Raw genomic sequence first — 25,268 nt, forward strand, 5'->3', positions numbered from 1 at the left:
CTTCCGCACCCTCGTGACGCCGCTTCACTTCCTCATAAGCCCCTCTGTCTCTGGGCTGTGCCCCCCAGGCCAGCTCCACATGGGCCAGGTCTGCTCGATTTCATCATCTCCAATGCCCAGGACGGGACCTGCCCCTGCTCCTTCACCGTCTTCTCAGGCACCGTACAAGAGCGAGCCTCAAAACCACCTGGGGCCTCCTGGCTGCCAGGCACCCCCCACAGCCTCCCCTGCAGCCCCTGGCCCCCAGGCCTCCTGGCTCCCCCAATCACGTCCCAGCCATTCCTCCTGTTCTCCTCCTAGACCCCGGGAAGGCACCAGCATCCCCTGGGCCAGGCTCCTGCCTCCTGCACCTCTCATTGCAGAACCTGCGGCAGCCTGAGTTTTTCAATTCTTTCCCTCTCACTGCACCAGCTACGTTCCAGGATCAACAGAAAAGTTGCAAACCGCCCTGCGGGGCCCTTCGTCAGCCTCTTGCTCCATCCAGGCATCTCCCAGCCACTGCCAGGGTCGCCCCAGGAAGTAATGGCCCCACTGGCCTTGGTCTGTCAGGTGGAGTTGACAGCAGAGGCACTTGCCCCAGCGCTGCTGAGCGGCCCCCGTGCCCCACAAGGCCTGACGGACGCTCCCCTGGGGCCCCTCCACCCCTTCTCGGCTGTCCTGGGCCATGGGGAACTAAAGCCCCCATTTCCACACAAGCCCTGGCCCGTCATCATGGGCCCCTCCCACCACGGCCTTCACCCCACTTGCTGTGTCCCTCCTGGTCTGGCCAGCCCTGGGGGTGAGCTCAGCCCTGCAGTGCCCACCCTCCCTCCCTGATGGGGTCTGGTGAGCACCTCCTCCCGGGAACAGGGCCGTCGGGCTGGAGCGTAGGGACTCGCCTGGAGTCCAGTCCTTGGCCCCCGCAGACTGTGGCCAGCGCCCCGGCAGACCAGCCCGGGAGGGGTCTCTGCGGCCTTCGAGGGCTGAGTTCCCCATCTGTGAAATGCAGGGCTGGGAAGCCCCTCAGAAGTTGCTTCTGCAGCTCCAGGACCACATGGGGGCTCTAGGGCAGGACCGTGTGACCCCACTCCAGCCAGGACCTAGAGCCAGCCAGCCCGGCCACACATGAATCCACGTGTTTAATGACAGCATCACTGCATTACATGAGAAAGACGACTGATCTGTCCTGGGAGGTCCCCCGCTCCCCTAGTATGGGCAGAACCAGCCCCAACACAAATCTCGCACCATCCCTCTGGCCCTGCGGCGGTTCCCAGTCCCAGGAGGAGCCTTGGAGGCCCATGTGGGCTGTGCCCTGAGCTGGCCAAGCCCCGAGGCCCACAGTGACAAGGCGGCTCTTTGGCAACTGCAGGGGCCACTGTGGGCAAGGCGGGCACAGGCGAAGGCAGGGTTGGTTTTCCTATTTAAAAAACCTGAAACAGTAAGACCTTGACCACGGAAAATCCACGTTGCCATGTGCACCGGCTCCCCCTATGCGGGCGGGCGGCGAGGAGTCCGCACCCGCCCGGACAGAGGTGGGGAGACTCTCCAGCGAACGTGGAAGATCCACCCGCTTGAAATGACGGCGCTTTAAAACCAGGACCCCGTCCTCCAGGAGCAGCGGGTGGGTCCCGGCCCCTCCCCGTCTAGCCTCAAACATTTCCAGGACTGCTCAACAAAAACACAAAACAAATCCAAAGAAAAGTCACAAATACATATGTACACGTGCACACCAACCCCACTGGGGACACCAGGCTATTGGGATGTGGGGAGTGGGGGTTCCCAAGCACAGCAGGGGGGCAGGTGGGACCCTTGAACTCCAGCCTGCCCCACCCTCTCCACGTCTCCACCAAAGAAATGGGAAGGGGCGGGGGGGCAGGCAGTGCTCAGCTCAGGCCCCACTCCCCAGCCTTGCCTCCCTCCCCGCCTGCTGTGCGGCCTGGGAGCATGAGACAGAGGAACAGAGGAGCCCAGGAAGCTTCTGGAAGGACGGAGGGCGCCCACCTCCTGGACCCCTTGGGTCTCCTTGGCTTCCCCACGGCCGCTGGCGCTGGTGGACAGGACAGGCGAAGACACGGGCAGCCTGGGGGCGGGGTCCACACCACCGCTGGCCTCCACAGGACCCAGCCACCCAGCAGGCACGGGGGACGCAAATCTTGCGCGGGGAAGGGGGACGCTGGCCCGGTGAGGGCACGTGTTGAAGAATGCACGAAGACGTGGCATCTGTTGTGCTCCTCTCCAGCCAGGGCAGTGAGCAGGCCCGTGTTCAGTTCTCCTGGGGGGACGAGTCCAGAGCAGATGTCCCCCTCCGGTGTGAGGGTGGCGCTCGGCCAGGATGCACAGGCCTATCTGAAGCCCACTGCCTGCCAGGTGATGGCCGTGACACAGATGCTTCCAGAGAGAGACTGCTACTTCGAGCGGTGACAGCAGAGGCGGCTGCAAGGACGCCGTGAAGCCCAGGCGGGGACTGTTCCTAGATCCACAGGCCAGTTCCGCCAGTGGCCCTGAGCCGTCTGCCCAGGCCTACACGTCTTGGTCTGGCCTTGGGTCTGGTCTTGGGTTTGACATAGTGGGACTGCAGCCGTGAACGGGCAGCCGGGGGTCTGAGGCCCTCACCAATCAGCCCTGGTGTCTGGTGGTCTGTTCCGTGCAGACGTGGGCAATTCCAGGAGGAGCAAGCGGCGCCGGTGGGCAGGTGATGAACGGATGGAGGCAGTGAGGGTCCCGGGGGGCGTCCATCGCTCTGAGTACCGACGGTCTGAGCCGGGACCGTCCAATGTGGTTCTTGCCCTTTAGGAAGGGAGACAGAGCCCCTGATGCTGAGGCTCCCCGACCACGTGCCCACCCCAGATACTGGTGGACATGGTTCACAATCAGGCATTTAATGAGACTCCAGGATCCTCCAGGCCCAGCTCCCCGCCCGCCCGGCCGCCTTCCTCGGGGGACAAGCGCTGGGAAGGCAGGGTCCATGCAAGCTGAGGAGCTGGGGTCCTCTGACGATGGCTGGCGTGGCGCAGTCCTGCCCGGCAGGTTTACCGGATCCTGGTGAAGAGGTTGAGCACAGACACAGACTCCTGCAGACACATGGGGATGGAGACGCGCTAAGCTGCAACCCCAGGGAGGAAGCTGCCTGGAGGGAACCTGAGGCTGTGGGGCTTAGTCCTGAGGGGCTGGGAGGTGCCCGTCCAGCCTCGGCCTGCCACACTGCCCCGACACATGACCTGGAATTTGAGGTAAGGGAAGCTCGGAGGTGGGGGGACCCAGGGGAGGGTACGCCAGAGGACACAGTGGGGACAGGGACGACCTTGGGACAAGCTGGGGTGGGGGCGAGTGGCGCTGATACCGACCCACTTTACCTTTGTCGAACGGGTTTTGCTAAAGACGTTCCAGAACCTCAGGGTCTCGTCTCCAGCACCAGTGACGATGGCCTCCCCATCAGGGGACATTGCCTGTGGACGGGAGGGAAGCACCCCATGTCACTGGGCCTCTAGGTGCCTCAGGACAGTGCTGGGGGACTGAAGGAGAGGGGAGCAAGGTGTGGGGTGGCTGGGACCCCCAACCCAGGTTGCATGGGCAGAGCCCAGACTCTGGGACCAGGAGGGAGGGCCAGGCCGGGGCCACCACAGGCAGAAACCAAGGTTGGAGCCTTTTTGTTTTTTTTTTTAATTTTAAGACAGGGTCTGGCTCTGTCACCCAGGCTGGAGTGTGCAGTGGGGCGATCCTGGCTCATTGCAGCCTTGATCTCCTGGGCTCAGGTGATCCTCCCATCTCAGCCTCCTGAGTAGCTGAGACTACAGGTGCACACCACCACACCTGGCTCGTTTACAAAAATGTTTTGTAGAGACGGGGTCTTGCTACATTGCCCAGGCTGGTCTTGAACTCCTGGGCTCAAGCGATCCTCCCACCCTGGCTTCCCGAAGTGGAGGGATTACAGGCGTGAGCCGTCGCACGTGGCCAAGGTTGGAGCATTTTTGCAAAAACATGAAAGGACACCCCCTTGCAAGGTGGGGCCATCCACTCTGAGTAGATGAGGGACTGTCAGATGCACGGATGAAAGCACAGAACGTGTTCTTCAGGGAAGAAACAAAACTTTGGCCAGTGAGGGCACGTGGGGTCAAGGACGCCTCCTGGCCCCTTCCAGCGACGTGCACACGGTGACTGCGAGGATGGCCATGGGGTCATCTGAGTGGTCAGGTGTGAGGTATTTTTGGCTTTCCTCTTCACCCCTCTTTTTGGGGAAAATAAACAAATGAAGAGGCTGAGGTCCTCCAGGAGGACAGGGCCCACACCTGCAGGGCTGGGGAGTTCGGTAAAGCCCATTCCATCGCTGGCAATGCAACCAGCACCGGATGCCCCCACAGCCAGCCCCGGTGCTGGCTCCCACGGGTTTACATCTGCACAGCATCCTCCCTAAGAACACAGGACAGGTGCTCTGGGGCGGCCACGGCAGTTTGTCCGGAATCCCGGGGCACCCTGAAGTGCCTGGCGTGCACTCACCAGGTACAGCACACGGTAGGAGTGCCCGGTCAGCTTGGCCACCTGGGTCAGGGAGGGGTACTTCCAGACAAGGATCTGGTTCTGTGAGTAGCCGTGCGTGCTCACCTGGAGGGTGGAGGGGCGCGCGGTTGGTAGGGGAACGAGGCCGGGCGCTGTGCCTGCTGCCTCCTGTGTACCCGCCCGAGCCCACGTGAGAGCTCGGCGCCGCCAGCCAGCCCGGGAGGAGCAGGCAATGCGGGGATGTGGCTCTGCCTCCTGAGTCCGTCTGGGAGGTGTGAAGGCCACAGGTGTACCCCTCCACCCACTGCCAAAGGCTGGAGCCCAACAAGGACCCACACAGGGCCCACAGCCCCTCTGCTCCGCCTGCAAGTCATCCCTGAGACTCCCTGGTGACGCATGCCCGGAGAGGCTGAAGCAGGCCAGGGTGCTCCGCAGAGCCCACTTCGTCCCGGGCCTCCCCTCTCAGCAGAAGCAGCTGTGGGAGCTCCCCGGCTCCTCACAGAGCCGCCAGGTGTGGCTGCGACGAGGGCCCAGAGGCTCCAAGTCTTGCCCCAGGTGAGGCCCTGATGTGGCCCAGGGGCCCAGGGCCCTTGCCTCCCGCCTCCCCGCCCCGACAATTCCCTGCCTCCCTGCCCAGCCTCCCTCTTCCATCTCCCTTCAGAGCCTCTGACCTCTCTCCCCACAGGCCGCTCTCAGATGGCAGGCAAGGGGCTGGCAGGACATACACCCTGGGCCTGGTGGGAGGCCGGGTCACCCGTGCTCACCAGCTCGTTGGCGTGCTTGGACCAGGCCAGATTGCACACTTGGGAGCCCGTGTCGATACACTGCAGCGGCTGTCCCGTCAGGGTGTTCCAGAAGCGGATGCAGCGGTCGGCTGTGCCGCCCCCCGAGGCCAGCAGCCCATGCTGATGCGGGGACCAGGCGATGGCCTTCACGGCGGCCAGGTGCTCCGTGTACTGTTGCACGGGGCTGAGGCTCGAGTGGTTCCAGACCAGCAGCTGGGGGACAGGCGCTGTGAGGCCAGGGCTGTCCCAGCCCTTTGGTCCCATAGGCCGGTCCTCACAGGGGCGATAACCTGCCCTGGCACCCCACCCCCAACCCCTCCTGCTGCTCCCTCAAGGACCCCTGGGGGCACACGCTCGTCACCCTGTGCCACAGGGCAGGACTGGCTAAGCAAGAACAAGCCCAGGGCCCTGCTGATGGCTGTGGAGTGGGCCCCGCACCCGCCCCCAGCCCAGGCTTCGCCGTTCCTGCCAGCGTGAGGGGAGCGGCTCCTGGGGAAGGGGAAGTCCAGGCTCGGGGCAGGGGTACCTTGTTGTCGTTGCCCCCTGAGGCGAGGAGCTGGTGGTCTGTGGACCACTTGAGCCCGCACACCTCCTGCCGGTGGCCCTGCAGCCGCCGCTCTGACTGCAGGGGCGGGGTGCGGATGTCCCTCTGCAGGATCATGCGGTCGCGGCTCCCGGACGACAGCTGCTCAGCGTTCCAGGCCAGCGCCCCTGGAGGCCAGGCGGAAGCAGGGGTGAGCCTCTCCTGGCCTCGCGGAGCTGGGGCCTCGGGGAGCTCACCAGCCATGGGACTCGGGCACCTCACCGACGCGTGCCGTGTGGCCCTCCAGCGTGGACAGCTTCTTCCCTGCGGCCGCGTCCCAGATTTGCACAAAGCCCTTGTGTGTGCCCACCGCCACCAGGTTCCCCTAGGAGCGAAGGCACGGGCGGAGCACCAGCGTCAGTCTGGCCCGGGGACGGTGCCCGGCTCGGACTTGGTCACGCCAGGCTCTGTCCTCACCGGGCTCTGGGATGGTTTCCCTAAACACCCTTGAATGCACGTCTCTTCCGAAGAAGCTTAAACCCCCTCAGCACACTCTGGGGTGGCGGGCACGCCGCACGCACGCGACGCCCGTGTTTGTCAGAGTCCAGCCAAGACTCAGGGTATGTGGACCTTCCCACAGGGACATTTCACACAGAGGGAAGGAGAAACTGCAGACACCAAGCTCCGGTTTCCACACATGCCCAGGAGCTGGGCAACACGTGTGGCTGTCTGCAACCGACTCTGAGGTGCATGGAAATCCAAGCGGGTGGAGGGAGGGAGGGTGAGTGTACACGCAGGACACAGCGAGCGGTGACGAGCACGGGGCAGCCCTGGGCAGCTCTGGGCAGGGGGCACAGACCCTCCCCATGACATGCTTCAAAGCTGCTGCTGGGATGTTTTCATCGTAGTCTAAAATGGAACTAAAGCCCACTCAACCCTGAGCGGAAACTGGAGCTCCAGGGCAGTGAGTCCCAGGTGGGCAGGTCCCATGGAAGGAACCGGGGTGTTGTTTCCCCACTGGTCCCGCCATCCTTTCTGGGGACCTGGCGGTGCCTGCTCATCCCTGTTACTCCCTCCACCAGGACCACACCAAGGCCGGGGACAGTGGAGGACACAGACCTATCTTCGGACACAGGCGACCTCGGGCCACACACTAGCCCCTGTGGGTTTTCAAGGCCTCCAACATGGTCAAGGGCCCTATCAGATCTCCCAGGCGGGGGCCAAGCCCTCTGCACTCACCCGCTCAGACCAGCCCACGGAAGTCACTGAGTCCCCTTCCACCGAGAGGTCACAGAGCCGCGTCACCTGGAGGCAGAGGTCAGTGTGAGCTTTGTCGCTGGTCTCAAAGTCCCAGTCTATCCATGCGTACCTGCACCCTTCCACTGTCTCCCCCACCTACTCTCCCGTCCACTCACCCGCCCACTCACCCGTCCGCTCACCCGTCCGCTCTCCCACCCGCTCTCCCGTCCGCTCACCCGTCCGCTCTCATCCACTCACCCATCCACTCCCTCAACCACTCCCATCCACTCTCCCGTCCACTCACCCGTCCGCTCTCCCGCCCACTCTCCTGTCCACTCACCCATCCGCTCTCCCGCCCACTCATCCACCCTCTCCCCCACCCTCTCCCCCACCCGCTCTCCCACCTGCTCACCCGCCCACTCCCCCACCCGTCCACTCTCCCGCCCACTCATTCACTCTCTCATCACTGCAGGCCCGTGGGGTCTCTGGGTTGCTCACTACTGGGACCTGGCAGGCTCAAGCGGGATGTGGATAAAAGATACAGACGCAGGGGACACAGGCCTGCATGGGACGAGAGGATGATGGGAGGAAGCGCCAACCCTCGCTCTCCCAAAACTACTCGCCTGGCGTTATCCCCGAAACCCCCACCCCAGCAGTGTCTGCTGCTGCCCTGCACCAGCAACCCAGGCTCCCTGTAGGACCCGCAGGCCCAGTGCGTCCAGAGGCCGCTCCAGGACGGTGACCACTCGCTGGTGATGCTGGTCCCTGGGCTCAGCCAGGCGGGGACACCTGTCTCTTCTTCTCTGTGGAGCTGACAGAGACTGTGGCTCCAGTGGGCACCCCATGCTGCTGCAGATGCCACTGCTGGCGGGGAGGGCCGGGGCTGGGGGGCTGGGAGGCGAGGCCCTGGCTAGGAGGGCCATGGCAGGCGCCTGGCTCATACTGCTGCTCCCCGGGTCCCGGTGGGTACACTGAGGTCTGCTGGGAGCTGGGGAGGCCCCCGTGCACAGGCACAGCCCACACGGCACCCACCTGGCTGGTGCAGGCGCTCCACAGGTACACGCAGGTGCCCAGCCCCACGCTGAGCACGTTGAGGGACGACCAGTCCACCAGGTTGAGGTAGAAGTCGTCCTGCAGCTCGGGCGCGTCCAGCACCTTGAAGGGGATCTTGGAGATCTTGCGGGTGGGTTTCCGGGGGGACCGAAGCAGCTTCTGGCTGCAGAGGCGGCCGCGTGGCGTCCGTCAGCCACCGCACTTGGGTGACTTCTTGCAAACGCATGGGAAGTATCTCCTCCCCTGCCAGTCCCAGGAGCCCAGCCCGGCCCCTCCGACCACCACCACCACCACCACCACGTGATCCTAACCCGGGGACGGCCCCACAGCCCTTCACCCTCCAGTGTCTGGCTGCCCTGGGCCCCCTTCCACAGCTGTGCTGGCTCTGCTGCCCACACCTCCTCCAGGCAGCCCTTCCTGACTACACGGCCCCTCTGAGGCCAACACTGCCAGGCCATGGTGTGCCCTCGGTGAGGAGGTCTCTGGGCCGCTCTAGGCCTGGTGTACACTTCTATTACTGACTATGCCTCATAGGGGGCTGGGCCCCCTCCACTCTAAGGACTCCGGGGAGGACACATCACAGCTCCAGGCCACTATGCCCTGGGAAGCCCCCTTCAGCCTCGCCCACCAGGACCCACAGGGACACCCACCTCTTGTTGCTGACGGGAGACAAGGAGTAGGGAGACACGTCATTGCCGTCATCAGGGCTGGAGCGCTTGGTGCTAAGGGAATACTGCAGAGTGGGGGACACGCCAGCTGAGCGGACGCCCAGGCCGTAGGACCCTCAGAGCTGGACCCCAGCAGCCCACACTCCTGGTACAGCTCGTAGCCCTAAGGCAGGCGCTAAGACCCTGTGCAGAGCAGCTGTGAACAGGAAGGCGCCTTCCCGGCAGGGACTGTGGGCCCGCACCCCTTCCGCCCTCTCTCGAGGGAACCAAGCCAGGCTCTGTGTGATCCTGCCTTCGGGCTCCCAGATCATGTGGACAGAGTGTGGCCCTGTGGGAGCACCCAGTGCCGCCTCCTGCGGGCAGGACCCCACCGTCTCGGGTATTCGGGACCCCAGGTAGCATCGGTGTGGGGAGAAAAAGCCCAAGAGGCTGAGCCTGGATTCCTCCTGCACCCCCACTTCCCAGCTTACCTGCTGGGCCTCCAGCCTCAGATCCCAGAGGACGAGGGCCGCTGGCCTGGCTAAGGAGCAGGGTCAGGGTCTGAGGGTGGGAAGCTGGGCCGTGGCCAGGGCCAAGAAACAGGCTCGGGGAGGCAGAGCTGGTGCCCGGGAGGTGGGGGCTGGGGAGGCTGCCACTGGGAACCAGTTCCTGGGGGGGTGCCACAGGCTCACCGTGAACAGACCCTTCTTCTCAGGTGTGGAGGGCTGTAGCCTGCGATCCTCGGTCTGCGGGTCCTGCACCTTCTCGATGCCAGCACCCAGCAGCTCATTCTTGAGCAGGGCGGAGTAGGCCAGGCCATCTGCGGGCACCAAGCACAGTGAGGTGAGGTGGGGCAGGGCAGGGCAGGGCAGGGCAGGGTGGCGGCCAACAGGGCGGACGGGCTGGGACCCTAACCTTTGCCGTTGTCTGAGGTGGCGTCCTTGGCTTTCCGGTTCTGACTGGGAGACTTCTCATTCTCCTGCAGGGAGGAGAGCAGAGAGGGAGGGGTTGAGGTGCCTGCTTGTTCCTGGCCCTAGAGCAAGGAGGCTAGGAGGGGCCCTGGGCCTCCCGGGGGGTCCCATCTCCTGCCCGGCCGGCCCCTCACGTTGATCCTGTGGAAGTTCACGCTCCAGTTCGCTCCGGCTCTAGAGGGGATGAAGCGGTCTCCGTGCTTGCTGGGCGAGGACACGGGGGAGCTGGCAGGCGTCAGGGTCCGCCGCATCTCCGTGACCTGAAGGGCATCAGCGGAGGGCCTGTTCTCAGCACTGAGAGCCCCACCGAGAGCGCCCCCAGGCTAGCCTCTCTCAGCCTCTGGCCACTGAGCAAACAGGGCTTTGACCTTGAAAACCCAAGTGGGGCCACACAGTCCCTCGTGGTCAGGGATTTATGTGCCAGACGCCTCCGAGAGGTGCCAGGCCCGGGGCAGGCTCGGCCTCCCAACACTGCCAGGCAGGAGGGTGGAGAGGGCAGGACCACGGGACGGGATGGAACGGCAGGAATGGGGCCATGGCAGAGGGGACAGAGCCAGGGAGCACAAGACCCCGACTGCCCTCCCAGCGCTGCACAGATGCCACGCATTCACTGTTTCTAAAAGATGCAGGCCTTGACGGCACAAGACGTAGAACAGCTGTGCCCAGAACCACCTGGGAGTGTGGTCCCCTCATCCCCATTTCCTGCCACCCACAACACCCGTCTAACCCTCCGACCCCATCTGACTGCCCCCGCGCCGTCCTTTTTCTACGAAGAGTCTGTTATGAGCTGACCAGTGTCCCAAAGAGGATACTGTGAAATCCTGAGCCCTGCTACCCGGGAATGGGACTCTGTGTGGACACGAGTTTCTTGCAGAGGTGATTATACTCAAGAGGAAGCCATTAGGATGGGCCTGACTTGAGGACAAGCGTCCTCAGAGAGGGAAACACGGACACAAAGACACAGGGAGAGGGTTCTGGGACGGACGCAGAGGCCAGAGCGATGTGGACACAGCCACGGAGAGCAGGAGCCCCAGACGCTGGGAGAGGCGGGAAGGGCCTTCCCTGGAGCCTTGACTGGCAAGTGTGGCCCTGCCCACACCATGGCCCCCGACTCCCGCTCCCCAGGACTGGGAGAGGCTCTGCGAGTGCTGCGTAGGCCCCGTCTGCGGCCTCTCTGGTGGAGCCCCGGAAACACAGGTTTGCGTAGGATAATGTTCCGTCTGCTGTCACATCTGCCTGCCCCCAGCCTGTGACGCTGTCACGGCCCTGACACTTTGGAGGGTTCCAGGGCTGTCTCTCCACAGCCTGGCACTCCGTCTGGGTCTGAAGGTGGTTCTGAGTCATAAAGTCCAGGCTGTGCTGGGTGCCTGCAGGGCGGGCCGGGCGTGTGGGGAGCTCTCCCATACTGCAAATGCCCGCTCCTCACCCATCTCCCGTTCACACCCTGGCCTGGCTGCATCCGTGAGACTCAAAGGGCACTGGGTGGAGTGCTGGGTCCTCGCACTGCGCCCCACCCTCCACGCACTGCTGGGCCCGCAGGCACACAGGGCGCTCAGGCTCCCGCTGTCCTCTGGGCAGCCCCGAGAGCGCTCTGGAGGTCGAGGGCCAGCACCAGGGCTGCTCGGCGCTGTGGTGCCCAGACCCTCTCTGTGCACAGATACCCCTGTATTCATGCCTCTCTCTCTGAAATCCCTGAGGTTGCAAAGACCCCTCTAATTCTACGCCGCTTTTTTTCTGCAGTGGCCCTGTCCCTTCACCAACGGGGACCCTGCCACACCACGCAGGATCCCGGATCCGCCTCCCTGACTCTGCCCTGCGGGGACCACGCTGCACCAGGAGTGAAGGCGGCTGTGGTAGGCTCCCGCAGGTCCTGGGACCCAGGCTTTGGGGTCTGAAGCTGAACTAAGCCTTGAAGGTGAGCCTGCCCCAGGCCCACCCAATGCCTGGGCACAGAGGGTGCCGGTGCTGAGGGAGCCGCAATGGAGCAGCCCCACCCCAGAGGCCCATGCCCCTCAGACCCGTCTGTGCAGGTCAGCCCGTGGGGGAGGGGAGGGACTCGGGACGACGGCAACTTAGTCTTTGAGAATGATGGCTCAGGCGTCTGTCACGCGGAGGGGCTGGTGGCTGTCCAGGCTAAGCCTCATGCTATTCTGACCCAGGCTTCGTGTTGTACAGATGGCAACAGGAGTCTGGCCCCTCAACCCCCGGCAGGAGTCGCGTGGGGAGGCAGGTGAGGGATGTGGCTGTCATACAGCAGGCGCCAGCCCCGAGCGCCAGCCCTGAGACCCTGTGTGGCCAGTGGGGTGCCCGGAGCGCAGGGCAAGGCAAACATAGCTGGGCTGGGGAGGAGGGATGGAGCACAAGGAAGGACAGAGCCAGGTCCCCAAATCCCACAGGGTTCCAGGTGCACCTGGGCTAGGAGACAGGAACGCGTGTCCCTAAAGGCTCTGCAGGCCACCCCAGCTCCACCCCTCCGGGCCTTTAGCCTCCTCGTCCATCTAAGCCCCGTGGGGCTCTGACTATGGCCCTGGGGGTGGCAGCAACCCCGACAGCCCGGGAGGCGGAGGCCCCGTGTGACCTGAGGGACTGGGACCTGAGTGGTTCGTGGGGCTCTAGCGACAGTGGGAGCGCCTGAGGCTGCTGGCCAGGGCAGAGGCAGCTGGGGGAGGGGGAGCCACAGTGGTGGGCGGGGAAGGGGCACTCACGCGTGGCATCGTGTTCTCATTCTGGATGACGATCTGGCGGAGCAGGCGCCGCTCATAGTCCTGGTCCATGGTGAGGCAGGGCTCAGCCTGCGGCAAGGTTAGCCTGTGGTGGGAAGGGCAGGAGAAGTCAGTGGGGCAGGGCCAGTTGCCCAGGGGACCACGGGCTCACCTGCACCTCCAGGCCCTGGGAGCCAGAGTGACTGTGGGCTCCTCCTGGCTCCTCTGTGGGGACCTCCTGCCAGCCCCAGCCTCATACTGGGTGAGGCTCCCCTAGCCCTGGTCTCGGTTGCTGCCGACAGACCCTCCCAGCCAGTACATCCTACACCCTGTCCTCCTGCCCGGGAAAGGGGCTTTCTGCCCTGGAGGCCCCGGTAGGGAGGCGGGGGCTGGGAAGAATCCTGGAGGTCCCGGCAAGGACTCTTCCCTGAGCGTGGGCAGCCTCCATGCCTCGAGGCGCCACGGGGACCCACGTGCGTGTACGTGTGCAAAGGGGTTCGACAAGCCACACCAGCTCTAAGGCAGTGTGTAAGAGCTGGCCATGCACAGACCCCGGGCCAGCCATGTGGGTCCACGCCCAGGTAGACCAGGCCACGGCTCCGGGGACATCAGCCTCCTGTGGACAAGCTACATCCGCATTCAGCTACAACCAAGGTAACACCCAGGGGCCCATGCAGAGCCCACACAGGACCAGGCTCAGCCAAACCAGGAAGGCCCCTCTAAGAGGGCGGTGTTTATGTTGAGGTGTGAAAAAAATTGGCAGTGAGGAGACTGGCAAAGAACGTTCCAGAGAGAGATGCACAGCCCGAGGCAGGAAGGGGGTTTGCACGAGAACAAAGTGAAGGTCCGTGTAGGCAATGGAGATAGAAGGTAGCCTAGAAACAACGCTCTTTCTACCAGGGCCAGCAAACCACAGCCTGAGGCCATATGCAGGCTGCTGGTCTGTAAATACAGTGGTTCTTTTTGTAGACAGAGTCTCCATCTGTTGCCCAGGCGGCACAATCACGGATCACTGCAGCCTCAGCCTCCTGGGCTCAAGTGTGGTGGCACGCACCTGTGGTCCCAGCTACTTGGGAGGCTGAGGTGGGAGGATCACCTGAGGCTGGGAATTTCAGACTGCAGTAAGCTATGATCATGCCACCGCACTCCAGCCTGGGTGACAGAGCAAGACTCCGTCTCAAAAAAAAAAAAAGAAAAAAAAGTGAAAAAATTTACCTAAAGTTTACCATCCTGACCACGTTTAAGTGTGCAGTTCTGGCCGGGCGCGGTGGCTGACGTCTGTAATCCCAACAGTTCGGGAGGCCGAGGCGGGTGGATCACGAGGTCAGGAATTTGAGACCAGCCTGGCCAACGTTGTGAAACCCCGTCTCTACTAAAAATACAAAAATTAGCCGGGTATGATGGTGCGTGCCTTTAATCCCAGCTACTCGGGAGGCTGAGGCAGGAGGATCGCTTGAACCCGGAAGGAGGAGCTTGCAGTGAGCCGAGACCGTGCCGCTGCACTCCTGCCTGGGTGACAGAGCGAGACTCCATCTCAAAAAAACAAAAACAAAACAAAAAAAGGACAGTTCGGTGGCGTTAATCACATACCCGTGGTTGTGCAGCCGCCACCGTCATCCCTAGAACTTTCTCATCTTCCCGAACTGAAACTCTGTCCCCATGGAACACTCACTCCCCGTCCCTCTCCCCAGTCCCTGGTGACTTTTTTGGCAAGTAAGTTCCTCAACCATTAAACACAGAGACTCTGTCAGTGATGAAGATTCTGCTACTGACATTAAGTGATGATAAAGTTACGTCTAAGGAATAGAAACCCACAGTTACCATGGGACCCAGCACTTCCTAGATACATACCCAGGAGAACGGGGAAGGCACAGGAACTGGTACACAGATGCTCACAGACGCACAATTCGTAACAGCCAAAATACGGCAAAATCCTACATACGCATCAACAGGTGAGGGACGCACCAGCGCGGCCCTCCACACGCCGGAACACAACCCAGCCATGAAAGGAGCAAGGCTCTGACCCAGGCCACAGCCTGGACACGCCCTGGGGATGTTGCACTCTGTGAGAGACACCAGACACACAAGACCTGGGAGGGCCCTGGAAGAGGCCGACTCACAGAGACCAGGAGGGCGGAGGCGACACCTGCCTTTTTAGGAAACAGACACCAGAGGCAGGCACAGGCTTGCGTCACCAGGTAGGGACAGACCCATGCGGGTTTGGTGCTGCTCCTGTCATCCTGAGCACCACTCTGTCCTGAGATACTGAGGCGGTGGGCCTGATTGCCACCTCCACAGCCCCAGGAGGCCTCTGACGAGCTCCCGGCCTGGGGCTGGAGATAGGATCAACCGCGGGGCTGTTTCTTCTGCAAGAGCCCGCAGGCAGCGCTGCCTGGGCCTGCAGTCACGGGACACATGGGGTCCCTGGCTCAGTCACATGGGGCCAGTCAGGCTCTGAGGGACAGGAGCGTGCAGCCCACAGCCCTGTGTTAGTGGGTTTTCATGGCTTATCTCATGTCCCCTCTGCAAGGCCTCATGGACGGGGTGCCAGTGCCCGCCGCCTGTGCAGATGAGGACAGGAAGGCAGAGTGCAGAGCAGCAATGCCCATGGCCACAGAGAAGGCTCAGGGCTCTCTACGTGGCTCAGCCCAACGCACCGGGTGGTCCACGCAGCCACAGAGCAGTGGCCAGTAGCTCTCCCTCCTTCCAGCCTGCCCCCCCCCCACCGGGACCAGATCACATCACCAGCCTCCTCCCCACCCCCTTCTCCCTCACCCAGACTGGCCTCTCCCAACCCACATTCCCCACCGGTTCTCCACAGGGCACAGCCACCTCCCGCAGCCCCAAAGGCCCACGTGTCCCCACCACACCCAGTCACTCCTGGGCCAGCACTGGCCATTCCAGGACGAGGAGAGGCCTAAGCATCTGTCCCCAGTGAAGACAGCCTCTGGGGGACAATTTCCCGAGCCTGGAGCCAGAGGGGCTATAGAGACCTGAGCCCCAGGAGAGCGGTGGGTGTGGGCCCCCGGAACTGACTCATATGAACAGGGAATCTACGCAGATCCTGAGCCCCAGTGGGTGTGGGCCCCCCGGGACCAATTCGCAGATGAAAGGGGATCTACACAGATCCTCCAGCACTTACAGAAAGGAAACCGCGGAGCAGAGGCCACTGTCAAAGGCAGTACTGTGGCATGAACACCCCACTCTGGAGCAGGGGCTCCCGGGGGGTCTCTGTCGGAAGTGCAGTCCCACGTCCAGGCCGTGCAGAGGTGCTGCGTGCAGCCACAGAGGACGTCAGCCGCGGCCGGGGAGGACAGCTGGAAACATCTGCTTCACAGGCAGCAGCGCCCAGACAGCAGCCTGTACCCCTTGGCACCCCAAAAACCAGGCAGGACCTGAACACTGAGCTTCAGTGAGGGGGTGAGAGAGCCGCTGCTCAGACTCCAGGATCCCAGAGCCAAGAGGCGAGGAACTTGTTCAAGTCTAGCAAATCCGAGGCCAGAGGGAGGCCAGCCCTCTGCCCTCCTCGGGGTAGATCAGCCACCAGCATCGGCTCCACGCAGGTTGCCCAGCACTGACGGCTTCACAGGCCCCATGCAGCCAGCAGGTGACTCACCGGCTGCCGCAGGGCAGAGACGATCGGACTGCCCAGGGGCGTAGGGTCCTGACCCCAGGACCTGTGCTTAGGCCACCTTGCAGAGCAGCAGGGACTCTGCAGGTGCCACTGAACGTTTCAGAGGGTGGCAGGTGTGGACAGGGCTTCCCGAGACACTTACGCTCCCCACGGTCCTGGAGGCCCTCTCTCTGCCCAGTCCCGTGAAGGGTGCCCTGCCTTCTCTCTTTCCTCTCTGTGCCCCCACGGCCCCCTGACTTCTGACAGCCCCATACTGTGTTGGATGTGGTGGGGAGGGTCATTCATTGACCAACACACACGAACGGAGCCCTCCCAACAAGAGGGCCACAGACCCACCCACCCACTGGAGTGAGCTCCCTATGGGAGGGGTGGTGGGAGAAAATCCAGTGGTGGAGCAGCGTTCTACGCAGCGGCACGTGCTGCCAGGAAACCCAGGAAACGCTTTTTTTTAATGGAGACAAGGTCTCCTGCTCTGTCGCCCAGGCTGGAGCGCAGTAGTTTGATCATAGCTCACTGCAGCCTCCACCTCCTGGGCTCCAGCTATCCTCCCCCCTCAGCCTCCTGAGTAGCTAGGACCAGAGACAGGCACCACCACGCCTGCTGAAGGAAGTACATTCGTAAAAGTGGCCCCCAACAACCAGCTGCCAAAGGAAAAGGAAGATGGACAACAGCACCAGCAGACTCCAAACCCCAGCACAGGGCAGTCTCCCCAAGACCTGGCACCGCGCAGAGGGACCCATGGGTGCGGGAGCGCGGGTACAAGTGGAACAGCTCCAGGACTGCATTCCATGCCAGCACCGCCCCTGCTCCAGATCTGACTTTGGGGGTGAGGCCCAGCCCTTCCCTTGTCCTGGTGGGAACTGCTCCGGCTTCTGTACCTTCAGCACCCTTGGCCAGGCCTTCTCCAAGAATGGAAAAACTTCACAATGCAAATCTTGTTCATTAGAGAACTTAGCTGCCTGGCATGGCAGGAGGATACCAGGAGTTCGAGATCAGCCAACACGACGAGACCCCGTTTCTACACCAAGTACAGACAGAGGCACTGTTGGGGGCTGAGGCGGGCGGATCACCTGAGCTCAGGAGTTCGAGACCAGCCTGGCCAACATGGTGAAACCTCATCTCTACTAAAAAATAAAAATTAGCTGGGCATGGTGGCACATGCTTGTAATCCCAGCTACTCGGGAGGCTGAGGCAGGTGAATCGCTTGAACCTGGAAGGCTGAGGTTGCAGTGAGCAGAGATCGCGCCACTGCACTCCAGCCTAGGTAACAGAGTGAGACTGTGTCTCAAAAAAAAAAAAAAGAAAACACAAACAGCTAGCTGGGTGTGGTGGCGCACATCTGTAGTCCCAGGACTCAGGAGGCTGATGTGGAGGCTACAGTGAGCCGAGATTGTGCCACTGCACTCCAGCCTGGGCAACAGTGTAAGACACTGTCTCAGGAACAACAACAAAAAAGAACTTAAAGAGTTTAGTTACAAATCACAGCATTTCAGATGACCCTTTTTTGTTTATCTTGTTTCACAGAGACCTTAGCGATGCAATTCATTTCCAGAGACCTAAGTGTGAGTCCTTCAGGTAAACACTGCACAAACAGGAGCGCCTTGGAATTTTTATCTTTTTAAAATTTTTATTCATTTATTTTTTTGAGACAGTGTCTCACTCTTTTTGCCCAGACTGGAGTGCAGTGGTGCAATCTCGGCACACTGCAACCTCTGCCTCCCGGATTCAAGCAATTCTCCTGCCTCAGTTTCTCAAGTAGCTGGGATTACAGGCATGCGCCACCACACCCAGCTATTTTTTTATATTTTTAGTAGACCGGGAGTTTCACCATGTTTTCCAGGTTGGTCTCAAACTCCTGACCTCAGGTGATCCACCCGCCTCAGCCTCCCAAAGTGCTAGGATTATAGGCGTGAGCCACAGTGCCTGACCAGAATTTTTATTTTTGAGATCGGGTCTCACTCTGTTGCCCAGGCTGGAGAGCAGTGGTGCAATTATGGCTCACTGCAGCCTTTGCCTCCTAGGCTCAGGTGATCCTCCCGCCTCCGCCTCTGGAGGAGCTGGGACCACAGGCGTACTCCACCAGACCCAGTCACTTTTTGTATTTTTTGTAGAGACGGAGCCTTCCCATGTTGCCCAGGCTGGTCCTGAACTTCTGGGCTCAAGCAATCTGCCCACCTCGGCCTCCCAGAGAGCTGGGGTTACAGGTGTGAGCCACCGCACCTGGCCGGCAATTTTCCAGAATGAGAGAATGTAAACAAATGTGACCAGCAGCAGCGGTGGTAACTGCGTGCACTGAGGCACGTGCTGGCAGAGTCTGGTTGAGATTGGCTAAATATCATCCCCCACTTTCCCGGAACACTGACGATGCCCTGAAGTCAGCACTGAAAGCAAGTACACACGGCGCCAGCTGCAGCTGCACACGGCCCCTGGCACACATCGCTGCCCAGCAGCACACGACTGCACCTCATGAGCCCTCCTGGGCAACAGAGATGCTGTGAACCAATGGCCCAGATGTTGGCAGGCGGGCGGCAGCCGTCACAGTGTACTGGCCACACAACTCACTCATGCTGCCAAGGCTGGTGGGCAAAACCACAGGGCCCAGGCCTGCCCAGCAGCCTGAGACCCAGCTCCTGTCTGTCCCTGCAGTGAGGACAGGGGCGCACACGGCGGGTGTGCAAACTGTCTTCCCACCTCCGACATCAAGAGGGTCCTGGGTCCCGGGCCTGGGGCCTCCCAGGGCACCTCACCTGGACACTTGCCCGGTGCTGCTAGTGGCACTCAGCTCAGCTCTGGGACCCCCAGCGACCCCTCCAAGCCCCTCGCTCAGCCGCGCTGCAGGAAGAACAAAATCCAGAAGCCATAAGAAACATGGCTGTGGAATGCAACACCGGGAAAACTGGGAGTCCGCAGGGCAGACACGCCATCAACACAGCTAAAAAAGAGATGGCAAACTGGGGGAGGCGTCGGTCACCCACAGGAGAGCCCAAAGAAGCAAAGGACACCGACAAACCGCACTGGGAAAGGACCAGCCCTCCCTCGCAGTTGGGAGCTGCCAGTCCAACCGAGGACACCACCCTCCCGCCTGTCAGACGGGGGAGGCTGCAGGCTGGGGGACTCGGCCTCACCAGCCCAGGCGTGGGGAGAGACAGCCACACGCACTCATGGTTGGCAGAAGCCGAAAACTGCTACGGCTTCAAAGGAAGGCAATTTGGCAATTGCTTCCAAAATTTAAAACGTGTACATTCTCTGTGGTGTGGTATTTCTACTTCTAAGAACTTATCCTTAGAAATTCCGCGTGTGTGTGTGTGCAGAGATGGAGTCACTGCAGCAGCTTGTCATAGTGGAAGGCGCAAAAGGCCACCAGATGGGGTGGAAGAGGCTGCAAGACCCACTGCACGGAAAAACGGACCATGCAGAGCACACTGCTCCCAGAAGGTTCGAAAAGCGACGAGTCATGGGGTAGGCGGGGAGAGGAAGGAGAGGACGAGGATCAGGGAGGAAGGAAGCCTTATTTCTCCTGGCACTTCATTTTGTACTTCTTGAATTCTGTATCACATGAACTGTGAGCTATTCAAAAAAATACACCAGCGGGCAGAGATGGGCCAGGCGGACTCCGGATGAGACCGGGTACCACCACGTTCTCACTCCTCTGCTGGACACACGGAAGGTTTCATTGTAAAAGGTTAGAGGAGAGAGAAATCAGGATCTTAAGTTGCTATTAAGTAATTCCTGAGCACGGACAACGTGCGTGGCTGTGTGGAAAGGCTCAGACCGGATAGAGGGAGTTCAGCAGCAACCTGGACCCTCGCTGCCAATCCGCAGTGAATCGGTGAATGACACGTGCTCTGCCAGGCCCTGCAGAGGTTCTCATCCCTGGCCCAGGGGTGCCTGGTGGGGACGCTACTGTGGCTCTGCCTGTGTGGCCGACACCTGCATCTTGGTTGCCCTGGTCTGGGTGGTGGACCCGGGCCCTGGGCCACCGGGCTTCCTGCTGCCCCATCCCCTTGGCAGGGCACTGCCCTGTGGGTCCTACAAACCCACTGGGCCAAGTCATAGGAAAGGTCCACCTTTCACCCCCTGGACCCCAGAATGAAGAGCCAGGAGGCCCCCCCGCTGCCACTGCCCTGGGCAAGCCTTCCGTCTCCAAGCTTCTTCCTGTTCCCCTGGGAAATGGGCATGACCCGGTCACCTGACAACACAGTGACAGGGCCCCTGTACAGAGGGAGCCGCCCTGGGATAAATGTGGGAAAAAATAGAGTGGGCCCCTGCTCACACCAGACACTAGAATAAGCCTCCGATGGGGCAGACAGCACAAACCAGGGGGACCCCAGCTCCTGAGATTCACCTTCTCTCTCCCTCCCACTCAGGGTGTGGATTTCAATGTGTGCAGCCTCCTGGGACCTCAGCAGGGCAGAGGATCATGGGACACAGAGTCTCTTGGGGGTCCGTGGAATCCCATAACCCAGGGGGTCTTAACCAGGGTGATTCTGCCCCCAGGTATCGACATATGGTGATATCTGGGGATATCTGCGGTTGGCATGACTGGGGGTGCCCCTGGCGTGGAGTGGGTGGAGGCCAGGGACGCTGCTCAACACCCTCTAGTGCCCAGGATGGTCGCACCCCAGAGAACGATCCGGACCCAATGTCCACAGGGTGCAGGGGCAGAGACCCTGCTCCAGGGCAAGACCAGGGAAGTGACTTGAATGAGTGAGACCTGGAGAGTGTGGCCAGGAACCCCCAGCCCCACCCCCACTGCACCAGTGGGGAGACGAGGAAAGGGAGCCGATAAGGCACTGTTTGTGGGGGCCAATGACGTGGCACGATTTGTCTCCAGGCTCGACTCTGCGGTGTCCCTGAGTGGGGACGCAAAGCATGAGGGGCTGTGTGTCGTGTAGACAGCGCCTGGGAACACCACTGGTGCAAGCCCCAGGTCTCACCCGGTGCTGAGTCTTCCTCAGGAACACAGCTCTCTGCTCCTGGAGGCTCAGCCAAGCTCCTGCTCCTGCAAGGCTTTGCTTGGCTGGAAAAACTGGTCCCCACTGTTGTCATATTTTTTTTCAGGCTCTTTAATGGATAAAAGGAATTGAAACATCCCAATGACAGATCTTTTATGACTCATGTGTTGAGGCTGACTATGGTCTGGACAGGCCACCTATGATAAACACCAGGGCGCCCCCCCAGCCCGGCCCTGTGGACAACTGGGCAGGACCTCCCTGGGTAAGGGTAACTCCAGCCTGCAGGTAGGGTGGCACTTGCTACCCACAGGGGACATGGAGCAGGTAAGGGAGGAGGGAACACCGACCAGAGCCTCATGGGTGCCGCCACGTCCCGTGCGGGTTCCTGGCCCAGGGGCAGAGCATCGGAACACACATGGGGCTAGGACAGAGGCGAACCTTGCCCGTGCCCACCGGCTGGCACAGCTGCAAGCACTCAGTATGCCTGACTGAATGTCCTTGGGACAGCAGGTGGGCAGGCGTCACCGCATCTCGGGGACAGCGACAGCACCCTCTGCTCAAGGTCCCTGTGCGGTTGGTGAGGGTAGAGCTGGGACGTGAACCCAGCCAGTCTGGGCCTGGCTCTGTGCCCACTCCCTGACCCTTGCCCCAGGAGGCAAAGTGTCCCAGACTCAGCACTCGGCCCGGCCCTGTCCTGCCCACGGGGAAGCTGCACGGCACTGCTTCCTGCTGGAGTCTCCGCAGAGGGGTGCTGGCAGGAGACTGAGGATCACTGGAGGGCGGGGACAGAGCCGGGGGGCGCAGAGGGGTGCTGGCAGGAGACGTCTGACTGAGGATCACTGTCCGCAGAGGGGTCCTGGCAGGAGCCGTCTGACTGAGGATCACTGTCCGCAGAGGGGTCCTGGCAGGAGCCGTCTGACTGAGGATCGCTGGAGGGCGGTGACAGAGCCGGGGGGCGGGCCGGCTCACAGCCCCTCGCAGGAGACGTCTGACTGAGGGTCACTGGAGGGCGGTGACAGAGCCGGGGCGGGCCGGCTCACAGCCCCTCGCAGGTCCCAACCCCTGCAAAGTTGCAAAATGCTCCTGCCCGAGAGGTCCCAGGTGCCCCCAGACCACCTGTGAGGCCCTGGCCCAGCTGCCTCTCAGGGAGCCCTCTCCTCGTGTGAAAGACAAGGGACTGTGCTGGGCGCCTGCACGTGGTGTCCAGCCATCCTCTGCAGGGCTGGGGAGAAGCACCAGATGAGAAAGACCCCCCAAAGAAAAATGGGGGGTGGCCCAACCATCTGCTCTCCGCTCTCCCTGGATCTGGGAGTTTCTGGGGGGCTTTGCCTCCCGCCCTGCAGCAGGAACGTCCTTCATGAAACACGCTTCACAGCATCACCTCATCCCACCGATCTCATTCCCGGCCGCTCCTCAGAACAGGGCTCCAGACGGCTCTCTCGGGTCCCATTTGGATGCCCTCATGTCATGATGCAATTAAGGGGGCAGCCGTGCCAGCCATATAGATGGCCTTGTCAGAGCACGTGACCCCCCACCAGCACCACACCACCCAGCACACGAGGCCCTCGGCCCTGCAGCTCCAGGGGCCCAAGGCAGGTGAAGCACCCAGACACCCTTATCGCCAGCCCTCCCTGTGCCCTCCCACGAAAGTAAACCAAGTCCCGTGAAAAGGTTCTAGCAGAGTCCATCAGAAAGAGTGTGGGCTTTCGACGGGACCAGCCCAGGCTTTGAGTCCTTGTTTCAACCCTTCCTGGCCACGAAGCTTTGGGCAGCTTCACCTCTTGGGAGGTCAGTCTCCTCATCAGTTAAGCAGCGATAGTGCTGTGCACCCAGGAAGCTGTGAACTCAGGCACGAGGTCTACAGGGCAGCAAGCATCCAGCCTGACCCAGAGAAGGTGCTTAGCGAGAGCTGGCTGGGCCCAGGACTCCCCGCTGCACACAGGGCCCCGGAGGAGCTCAGTGGATGCTGGCTGGGCCCGGGACTCATGACAGGTGCACAAAGGTCCCCAGACTGCTCCCTGCTCCTTCATCCTTGGGCAGGGGGGTGCCTTGGCAGCCAGGATGCTGCCCCAGTGACCTCCTGGCCACAGACCACAACACTTATCTCCTCCCATGCTGCCCTCGTCAGTCCCAGATAAGAGGAAGGACATCAGAGAAATGGGGCTCCTGGGGCAGGTGGCCGCGGTTGCAGGGGTGGACTGACACACGGGAGAGGTGGACTCTGGACAAGAACCAGAGCCAGGGCCTAGCGGAGAGACTGCTGAGGCACAGAGATCTCTGCAGGGAGCAGCCCCTACCTGCAGAAGAACAAGCTGAGCTGGCGGCCTCTGACCTCTACATACGCAAAGACACAGCCAGGAGTAGCCAGGGAAAAAGGGTGGGGCCCAGACCCTCGGTGAGGGACAGTGCACCTTCCAGGGTGCCCGTGTGAGCCACGGCGAGGCCAGTTACTGCTAGGGGCTGGTGCCTGGGCCCCGGGACCATACCCCGGGCGCGTCATTCATTTACTCACGCCGCCAGCTGCCAGCCGCCGCCTCCCCACCAACCAGCCATGCGCCATGTGGGTTCTAGGTGCTGACCCAGGCGCTGCAAAGCAGAGCCGAGCTGCTGTCCCCCCGGGTGTGCAGTCTATTTTTCTTTTCTTGTTTTTAACATATAGAGACGAGAGTCAGTCAGGGTCTCCCTATATTGCCCAGGCTGATTTCGAACTCCTGGGCTCATCAAGCAATCCTCCTGCTGAGGCCTCCCAAGTGCTGGGATTCCAGGTGTGAGCCTCTGCACCTGGCTGGCAGGCAGTCTAGAGTGAACAGCAGTCTAGAGTGGACGAGAAGCATCCCCAGGGTCTTCTCAGCCAGCAGCTCTCACCCTCTTCCCTGTGTGGGGGCAGCTCCCACATCCGGCCTACTCCAGTGAGAACTGCTCTCCACACTTCCAAATGGTGCCTGCCGATACAAGACCCGAGGTCTCTCATCTCCAGCCTCCTGGTACCACTGAGTACCCATAGCCCTGTCTGACTTGGTGACACTTTCAGACCTAAAAGACACCCGGGTCTGCAGCAGCACAGAAGACTGCAGTGCCCCATGCGAGGAGGAAGGCAGCGCGGCACCAAGCCTGCGGCCTCTCAGGATCGGATGGAGCCCCATCAGGTTCCCGAGGCCTGCACATCTCTGCATCTCTGTCTGTGTCATGCAGCTCCCACCCACAGGTCCCAGGTGAGGTGACGCGGCAGCAGGAAAAGCCCAGTCCAGGGAGTTCAGGGCAGGGGTCCCAACCTCAGCACTGCGGACATCTGGGCCGGATCGCTGTCCATGGTGGGGAGTCCTGGGCTATGTGGGGCACTGAGCAGCATCCCTGGCCTCCACCCACTCCATGCCAGGAGCGCCCCCAAGTTGTGACAATGCACAGAGGTCCTAAGATGTTGCCCAGTGTCCTGTGGGGGAGAGTCACCCAGGTGGGGAATGCATGGATGAGGGGGATCCTTAGGTGGAGGAGTTGCTCCCTAGGGCAAACAGACGAGCACTGGCCTCCCGCAGTCCTCAGCCCTCTGGTGAAAGCAGACAGATGCCCACTGCCCACCCTCTCTCTGCTCCCATCATCCTTCCACCACTGACCCAGCGGCCTGCAAGCCTGGTGGGGATGAGAATACAGAGGTTCCCAGGCCAAATCTGATCTGGGAGAGAGGAAGACTCACAACAGAAGGGAACGTGTGCAAAACGGCACAGGAATCTGAACGGCCAGCCACTCTCCAGAACCCAGCAGTGAGGCCGGGCATGCTGGCTCTGCCGGTAATCCCAGAGCTCTGGGAGGCTGGGGCAGGAGGATCACTCGAGCCCAGGAATTCAAGACCAGCCTGAGCAACATGGTAAAACCCCGTCTCTACAAAAAATACCAAACATTAGCCAGGTATGGTGGCGCACCTGGAGTCCCAGCTACTCTGGAGACTGAGGTGGATGGATCACCTGAGCCTGGAAGGTCAAGGCTGCAGTGAGTTGTGACTGCGCCAATGCACTCCAGCCTGGGCAACAAAGCGAGACTATCTCAAAAGAAAAAATCAGAACTGTGCAGCAATCTGGGAAGGCTGGGGTGGAAGGGACATGCTGGGGGCAGGAGGACAAGGTGGAAAGGTTGGACAGCAGGTCTCTCGAGCTGGGCTCATGGGGGTGACACCATCAGACACGATCGGCCGGCGAGAGGAGGCACCAGCGCCTCAGTCACAGAGCAACAAGGACGGCGCCACAAAACCACCAGCGCCTGCCTCTTTGTGGCAGCTCGACTCACAACCAGCG

At 61.6% G+C, this 25,268-nt stretch overlaps 1 protein-coding gene across 2 annotated transcripts in view; it reads right to left on the reverse strand.

The window, feature by feature from the left end:
- Positions 1-1,669: 1,669 nt before the first annotated feature.
- The window catches only part of FZR1 (fizzy and cell division cycle 20 related 1), a 27,262-nt gene continuing 3,663 nt past the window's right edge, over positions 1,670-25,268 (reverse strand). Inside the window, exons 2-14 of one of the 2 annotated variants that reach the window (XM_023183616.1) lie at positions 12,397-12,499; positions 9,826-9,951; positions 9,636-9,699; positions 9,413-9,540; positions 8,724-8,806; positions 8,053-8,236; positions 7,021-7,086; positions 6,064-6,166; positions 5,785-5,969; positions 5,238-5,471; positions 4,474-4,578; positions 3,333-3,425; positions 1,670-3,050 (exon numbers count right to left, since the gene is read on the reverse strand). In XM_023183616.1, the coding sequence (XP_023039384.1) occupies positions 3,009-3,050; positions 3,333-3,425; positions 4,474-4,578; positions 5,238-5,471; positions 5,785-5,969; positions 6,064-6,166; positions 7,021-7,086; positions 8,053-8,236; positions 8,724-8,806; positions 9,413-9,540; positions 9,636-9,699; positions 9,826-9,951; positions 12,397-12,465 (1,482 nt within the window). In that variant the 5' untranslated portion in view covers positions 12,466-12,499 and the 3' untranslated portion in view covers positions 1,670-3,008. Of the gene's footprint in view, positions 3,051-3,323; positions 3,426-4,473; positions 4,579-5,237; positions 5,472-5,784; positions 5,970-6,063; positions 6,167-7,020; positions 7,087-8,052; positions 8,237-8,723; positions 8,807-9,412; positions 9,541-9,635; positions 9,700-9,825; positions 9,952-12,396; positions 12,500-25,268 lie in introns of both variants that reach the window. The other variant, XM_023183615.1, reaches the window with a different exon arrangement.

The sequence above is a fragment of the Piliocolobus tephrosceles genome, chromosome 21 (assembly GCF_002776525.5).
Source record: "Piliocolobus tephrosceles isolate RC106 chromosome 21, ASM277652v3, whole genome shotgun sequence".
NCBI classification, from domain to species: Eukaryota; Metazoa; Chordata; class Mammalia; order Primates; family Cercopithecidae; genus Piliocolobus; species Piliocolobus tephrosceles.